General features: G+C 60.4%; 1 protein-coding gene across 1 annotated transcript; it reads right to left on the reverse strand.

The window, feature by feature from the left end:
- Window positions 1–3,393: 3,393 nt before the first annotated feature.
- ADM2 (adrenomedullin 2) lies at window positions 3,394–4,969 on the reverse strand. The gene is made up of 3 exons (XM_044227070.1): window positions 4,752–4,969; window positions 4,504–4,624; window positions 3,394–3,790 (listed from the first exon to the last, which is right to left on the reverse strand). The coding sequence occupies exons 2-3, from the start codon at window positions 4,611–4,613 to the stop codon at window positions 3,472–3,474; spliced, it is 429 nt and encodes a 142-aa protein (XP_044083005.1). The 5' UTR covers window positions 4,614–4,624; window positions 4,752–4,969; the 3' UTR covers window positions 3,394–3,471.
- Window positions 4,970–7,738: the final 2,769 nt, after the last annotated feature.

The raw sequence follows: 7,738 nt of genomic DNA on the forward strand, positions 1-7,738 counted from the left end.
ACAGGGGTTTTAAGCCCCACCCTGGCCACCGTCAGCCCCTCCCAACTGGTCCTGCAGACCCTGGACCCCACCCATCAGCCTCAGGCCCTGGGGCTTCTGGGAAGTGCCTTCTGACAGTTGCTGAACAGGAGCGAAGGAGTTTATTCACCACCGTTGCAGTCAGGGAGAGAGAATCCCGCAAAGATAGTGGGGGGCTTGGCTGCCGGCAATCAGAGCGGGGTCAGTGGATGGAAAGTTGCTAAGGGCAGATCTGGAGGCTGGGGGGGATTCTCGCTAAGCTGTCTCACGGGAATCCGGCTAAAAGACCAGCCCGGTGATGGGATCTCGAGGGTGGGTGGTGGAGCCTCAGGGCGGGTTTGTCGAGGGTGGGCTCTTTGGCATTGGAGGTGGGCAGCTTGGTCTGGAGTCGGGGCAGAGGTGAATCCAGCCGGCGTTTACCGTGCATGAACCGGGGCTGGGTACTGCAGACACAGTGGGAACCTAACTGAGGACACATGCCTGCCTGGGAGCTGACTGTGTCCAGGGAGGAGGCAGACACGCAGCAAAACAAGTCCTTGTCGCCAATTGGCAAGGCCGGTGCTCTCAAAAAAGATGGGGGGGGGTGTCCAAGGATGGTCAGCGGGGGCCACTCAAAGTGTCAGCCTCCACCAGCAGGGGTGTGGGTCAGAGCCCCTACTCAGCATCACTGAGGCAAGAAGGCTGTGGGAGTGGAGGCTGCTCCTGCCTGTGCGGAGAAGAAACTGGGGGCAGTGCTGGGCCCCCCGTGAAGATGGCGACCTGCAGCCTGTCCAGTGCTCCCCGGCGCGTGACCGGTCTGTGTCGTTGGCTTAGTTTTCCTTTGAGGTTCTTTCCCTCTGCCCCCTCCCACTGTGACGTCCAGTGGGAGGGGGGTAGTCTGTTGTTTCTTCGTGCTGGGCAAACAATGCTGACGGCTGGGGGGGCTCCAGGGAGGTGAACGGAGCCCTCACCCACAGAGAAAGGAGCGAACAGCGTTTGTCTGAGGACGACGTGGCTGGTGGGGGCTCTGGGGGAGCTTGGGTGCTGCCATTGAAAGCCCGAGTGAGGCATCAGGAAGGAGGCCCCAGTGTGGCCTGGAGCTCGGGGGCCACTGGGAGGCCACATGTCACGGCGCAGGGATGCCTGGAGGTCCGCCGTCCATCCTGCTTTGAGGACAATCCACTCCACACTGTGGAGTGCCAGGGCACATGGCATGGGACCTTGGTCTGGTCACTCTGACCAGTGTGGGGGTGGCCCTGGCAGAAAGAGCAGCGTACGTGGAGGACAAGACGATACACAGGCCCAGGACTGGCCGCCTTGGCGGGTGGGGGAGGGCGTCTTGGCCATGTGGCACCCTGACCTGTTCGACCCTCCTAGACCCCTCCTCTTCGTTTCTCCCCAATCCCCCTGGCCAGGCTCTTACTGCTGACACCCTTCAGTGGCTCTGAGGCCCGGCCCGCTGGCCTCTCCTGCCCTCACTCACTCACGCTGGTTCCAGCCTCTCTCAGCGGCTTTTTGGGGGGGTCCCCGGCCACACCCACAGCTCCTGTGGACTCAGGGCCTGGGCTCTCTCAGCTCCTTCCCGCGGGACCCTTGATGCTTCCTCCAGGCAGCCTTTCCTGCCTGCTGTGCTCTGCTTCCCACCCTCCCTGCAAGGCCGCAGCCCGCCTGAACTGTCCCCTTGCCGCCTAATGGAAGGACAACGATGCCTTTTCTAGCCAGGCGACTCCCAAGCCAGGAGAGCCAGCGCCAGGTGGGAGCCCAGACGGGCGTTTCCAGGAGCCGCCCACCCTCAGGGGGCCCAGGGTCTCTGAGGAGCAGGCCCGCCGGCAGCCCTGAGCACCCGTGACTTCTGTGACTGTGGCTTCTGCTTCGAGAGGTGGGAGATGCTGGTGCTGTCCTCTCTGGGTGACTGACAGATGTCACAGATGAGGTGCGGTGACAGTGTTTGCTGGTGCGGAGTACTAGAACCCCCCTTTCTCCAAGACGCCCCCGGGGTTAGCCCTGGTGGTTAAGCATCTGCCTTCTGCTCAGGTCATGATCTCAGCATCCTGGGACTGAGCCCCGTGTCGAGTCTCATGTCGGGCTCCGTACTTGACTAGGCATCTGCTTCTCCCTCTCACTTTCCCTCTGTGCGGTCTCCTCTCTCTCTCTCTCTCTCTCTCTCTCTCAAATAAATTAAAAATACTGGAAGAGAAAAGAAAAGAAACCACCTTTCTGAACCCTGGGTGATGCCTGCCTGACGGGAGCGGGGCGGGGGCGGGGGATGGCTATCAGTGATACGGAAACAGACGAACAAAGAAAGGCTCAGGAATCACGAACCAAACCTAAAGGCCCAAGCTGGGGTGAATATACGCCAATGCGCCAGCGATCTTGCTCAAACCTTTAAAGATTTTATTTATTTATTTGACAGACAGAGATCACAAGTAGGCAGAGAGGCAGGCAGAGAGAGGGGCAGAGAGGCAGCTCCCTGCTGAGCAGAGAGCCCGATGCGGGACTCGATCCCAGAACCCCGAGATCATGACCTGAGCCGAAGGCAGCGGCTTAACCCACTGAGCCACCCAGGCTCCAACCTTTAAAGGGCGGTCTGCCTCCCGAAATCCTTGAGAAGCCTGCTCCAGCCTCCCCTTGGCCCCGTGCCTGCCCGCCGTGGGTCCCCAGGCTGGGCAGGGTGGGGTCAGGGAGACTCTGCTGCCTGTGTGCCCCCCACCTGTGTTTGGCCATCCTACCCCCAGCTGAGGTGGTGATGGTTCCGACTTCGTGGACCTTTTTGGGTGGGGAGAGCATCCCCCAGCCCCGCCCTGCCCTGAGGGATGGGAAGGGGCCTTCGCTGGGTGCTGCCCTGCCCGGGAACGCCCCAGTGCACCTCCAAAAACTCAATGCCTTCTCCCAGGGTCCCCAGCTACTGGGCTAGAGATCCAGGGAAGGGTCTCCATTTTCACCTCGAGCCCAGGCCCCAGAGTCGGCAACTGGAGGAGCACAGTTCCCAGCAGGGCCTGACCTCCCTTTACCCTGGCCCTGGGGATGGGGACCCCACTGTGGGGTCCCAGTCTCGAGGGCACAGGGAGTGGAAGGGCTGGGGACCTGGGACAGTCAAAGTGCGTGCCCAAAGTCAGGGTTGAGTCTGATGATGTCAGGATGCGGCGGGGGGTGGGGGACACCCTGGCTTCTGCTCCACATCCTTGGGCAGACCCTGCCCCTCTGAAACCCTCTTTAGAGGTACAGACTCTGCCCGCAGATCCACTTGGGTCCACACACGTGCGTGGGTTTCCGCATCCGAAGCTGTTTAAGGGCGCTCGCTACAGAACCTGGTGGGGTAGGGTGGGAGTTGCCTTGGCGCACCGTTCTGGTGACTGGGGTGTGCAGGAGGTCCAGGGGCTGCGGGGGCTGGGGGGGACAGGGGGCCCAGGCGCAGCTCTGGGACGGAGGTACAGCATCCTGGCGGGGCCAGGCGTGGGGATGGCCCTCTCCACCTCAGCCATAGCTGTGGGGGCTGCTGGGGTCCATAGGGGCTGAGTCCCGTGGGCCGGCTGACCCAACCAGCTGCCATAGGCGGTGGCTGAGGTTCTGCACTTGGCAGGTGCCCAGCACACAGCCCACCCGCAGGAGCTGGGCTCGGGACCTGCGGGGGCCCAGGTGCCGGGGGGGGCCGCCCCGGAGAGGCCGCCCCAGAGCGGGGGCTTGGCTGGCGCTCTTCTCCGGATGCAGGGCCTGCTGTAGCCTCCAGACCACACGTCGAGGTGTGGGGTGACGAAGCTTCACGCCACTGGAAGGGGTCCTGGCTGGGGGCGCCCTGCAGAGGGGGATGGAGGAAGTAAACCTGGCGGCCCAACTTTTCTGAGACCCCCACACCCACCAGCTCTCCCCTCCACGCAGGCCTGGGGTCATGGGCAGGGGAAGCCCAGTTTCCCCAGCAGCCTGGAGCGCGGCCAGGGGAAGCCCACAGCACCCCTCCACGCACACACACAGCCTGGAGCCCGGCCAGGGGAAGCCCACGGTCCCTCGGGAGCTCTGGGCTTGGGTCCTGTCTCCCAGCCACCTCAGCAGCCCGGGTCACAAGGTCATTCACCTGTGCAGGGCACATGCCTCCCTGGGCAAAGGGCAGTGCTAGCCTTTATGGGCCACTGTGTTCATGACCCGCATGACCGCCCACCTTCCCAGCCCTCCTCTCGGGGGTTGGGGAAAGGTGGGCAGTCCTGGGGATCCCTCCAGCCTCCCCTCTCTTAGCCAACCTCTCCTTGAGAGGGTTGCTCTACCAACGGGGTAAGGGAGCGCCCTTACTCTAGAAGGGAGGGACACAGAGGGGCCTCTTGCCCTGCTCAAGATTTGCTGAAGGCTTGTTTTCTGGCCCTTGATTTGGGAGGTAAGCCCTAGCAGCAGGTGGGGGGTTTCCCCAATGGAGTGGGAGGAGGGGGGTTCCGGGGAGGGTGATGGAGGGTCCATGCCGGGGCATTCTTGTTTCCTTCCCTGTGGGCTGCGGTTTGGGCTGGTGCGAACCCCACTCACCTGGGCGGGGCAGGCCGCTGGGTCCTGCCTGGGCTGCGGGGCAGGGTGCCTGGGAACAGCAGGTAGAGGAGGCTGATGCAACCGAAGGCAACAGTCAGGAGCCGGGCCATGGCGGGCGGGGCTGGAGGGAGTGTGAGCCAGGCAGGTGTGGGGGACTGATGGCCCTCACCTCCGCCACCCCTTTCCCCAGCCCCGCTGGGAAGCCCTGGTGACCAGGCGCACAGGCGTGGGGACTGGCAAGCTCCTACCTGAGTCCGGTCAGTGGCCAAAAGGGATCAGGAGAGAAGGAGCCGGTGGGTTTGGTGTTGGCTGGTCAGGGAGCACCTGGCAGGTGGGGAACCTCCCCAGTCAGTGTGTGGTCTGCGGTTGGTGGGTTGGTCTGGGGCTTGCCTGGGACCCGGCCTCAGCACCTCACGAACTAAATAGTTTTTCCAGGAGGAGGCGGAGCCGGATGCCCCAGCTGGGCAGGAAGCCCGGCCCTCCAGCTCCCTACTCCTGCCCAGCCCGTTGGGCAGCATGGAGGGTGCAGACAAGGGGGCAGACTGACAGAAGCCCCATCCCGCTGGGAAGGGCTTCGACTGGCCAGGGCCCCCACGGCGACCAGCCTCTGGTGCTGTCTGGTGGAGAGGACTGTTCGGGAGCCTGGGGATCTCGCCCATGGAAGGAGTGGGTGTGTGTGCCCTGCCTGGCGGCCTGGGGATCTGGCTAGAATCACAGGAGTGGACAACAGCACTCTAGCTGGTCAGTTCCGCACCAAGGTGATTTGGAGATCCTCCCTCCAGACGCCCCACAGCTGTGTTCTGAAAAACCCCCACCCTCTTTCCCTATTACTGAAGTAGTAAATGGGTTTTGTATGAAATTTAAACATTGCCTTTCTCTTCTGCACACTAGTGTGTTATGCGGGGGGCCGGTGGTGGTGTGTGTGTTACACAGTGTTTGTGAGTAAAAACATACGTATGTAAAGAGAGAGACCTCCAGGCCCTCCTCCTGTATGTGGGTGTTCTGTAACTTTTTTTTTTTTTAAGATTTTATTTATTTATTTGACAGAGATCACAAGTAGGCAGAGAAGAAGGAAAGCAGGCTCCCCGCTGAGCAGAGAGCCTGACGTGGGGCTCGATCCCAGGACCCTGAGATCATGACCTGAGCCAAAGGCAGAGGCTTCACCCACTGAGCTACGCAGGTGCCCCTGTTCTGTAACTTCTTAATTGATCTTTTATTAATGAAGAATTAGGCGATGTCTGGTCTTTTCAAGAGCAAGAACCCTTCTGTTAGGAGCTCAGAGAAGTGTCTAGGATCCTTTCCTAGGAGGGGAAATTCTGCTCGAAGGTGAAGGTGTGTTTGTGTTGACAGATAGTGCCAAGCTGTTCTCCACAAAACTTGTGCTGTCCACTCAACTTATGATGGGCGTGGTGTTGGCCGTTCTTTGGGCCTTTGTCAATCTGAGAAGGGACAGTTACCCCATCCCCCCCCCCCAGATGTTTCTTTGATCATCAGAGCGTCTCTGCGTCCATTCCCATTTCCTCCTCTGTCTTAGCTGCTCCAGTCCTACTGCCTCTGTCAAGTCGCCACGGATGATGTGGTCACTCTCTGTGCCTCCTGCTGCGTCCACTGCGGGAGCTCAGTAAACATTTGCTGGGTGAATAAATCGACAAGTGTTGAACGCATGGCGTGTTGGAGAGTTTGGTTTACATCCTGAAGAAGGTAGGGAAGCATCAGCAGCCATTCTGCTTATTTATTTATTTATTTTTGCCACCTGGGGGAGGAGAGAGTGAAACCATCACCATTACAGTAGAAAAGTGCCATAGGGCAGGAGGGGTTCCTAGGGGCAAGCAGATGGGTCTGAGAGAAACTGAGTGACACTGGGGGCAGGCAAAGAGGGTAGGCCCTTCCATTTGCCGAAACAGGAAGCCCCTAGTGAGATAGGGTGGGTTTGGCCGCCTGGGGTCATCCTGGCAGAGGGGTCTGGCTGCCCTCTAGCCTCGTGGGCCTGGGGCTGAAGAGAGAGCAGAGCTGGATGGAACACAAGTCTGGGGGTTTCATAAATGGCAAGACTCTGGGAGGTGAGAGGTGTGGTGAGCTCTGCCCCCAGACAGCGCAGAAAGAGGACAGAAGCCACATGCTAGCTCTGGAGGGACAACCCGGGAAGGGGGGAGCAGAGGACCCCGGGACAGCCAGCCCCTTCCCCACAATCTGTCCGCTGCAGTCTGCCATCTTTCCAAAACTCAGAGGTGATCGTACCACTCACTCCTCCAAGAAAGAAAAAATTAGATCAAAATTCCTAGCCTCTGGGAGATTTTTTTAATCCAGGAAAGTGAAGGTAAACTCAGCTCACAGGCCTGTGGCTCCGTGCATTCTCTCTTTCAGAGTACTTGCTGCCACCGTGGGCGTGTGCTCCCATCTCCCCCCAAACCCCAGATGCATGGGGTGTCCCCCTCCCCCAAGTCCCTGCGACTGGATGAGAGGCCCCTCTGTGGCCCCACAGCCGTCTGGACAGCACATCTCACAGTCCTTGCTGTGTGTAACGGTGCGTGTCCTCCAAGGCCAGACCCGGGGCTACCTTCAGTTCGCTCAGTTGCAGGAGCTGCTTGCCTGTGGAAATTCGCAAGATGCCCAGAGGGGTCCCCAGTGAGTGGGGGACTGACGGGGCCACAGGAGGCAGGTGGTGCTGGTGACCCTGGCAGGATGCTTTAGAGAAGCAAATTGGGTGGGACAAGGAAAGCTAGCGTGGAGGCTGGCTGGGGGAAGTGCTTGAAAAGAGCTTTTGCTTGAATGTTTTAAGGTGGGGAGGTTGAGTGTAATCCTCATGGCCAGGATCCGTAGAGAGGGCACGAGTGAGGAGGGGGCCACTGAGAGGGAACGGCAGGCAGTGGGGAGGTGGGGGGGTAACCACGGAAGGAGGAGTTGGGGTGTGAGTGGGCAGAACTGGGGTTCGGTGCTGCAGCAGAAGGCCTCCCGTCTGACAGCTTTGTTCTCTCTGTGAAGGAGGGGCAGTGGGGTCGTCTGAGACATAGCAGGTGGGGTCAGAGGCTGACCAGACGTCAGCAGGCTGGGCAGTGGGAGGAGTGTCCGTGATGTCATCATGGCCACTCTGCACTATAGGGGATGCGGGGCTGTGCATGGCTGGGGTTGCCAGATGGGGACAGTGAAAACAAAGTCAGAGAGGCGGGGGCTGTCGAGGACATGGGCAGGATGACAGGCGATCAGAGCCGCAGTGGGTGGGAAAAGGAGTGAAAGA

This window comes from Neovison vison, chromosome 12 (assembly GCF_020171115.1).
Source record: "Neovison vison isolate M4711 chromosome 12, ASM_NN_V1, whole genome shotgun sequence".
NCBI lineage: Eukaryota > Metazoa > Chordata > Mammalia > Carnivora > Mustelidae > Neogale > Neogale vison.

Coding starts and splice junctions, on each gene's coding strand:
- ADM2 (XM_044227070.1), bottom strand. CDS start 4,613: ATGGCCCGGCTCCTGACTGTTGCCTTCGGTTGCATCAGCCTCCTCTAC. Junction 3,791..4,503: donor CAGCGGCCTGCCCCGCCCAG/GTGAGTGGGGTT, acceptor CCCCCTCTGCAG/GGCGCCCCCAGCCAGGACCC.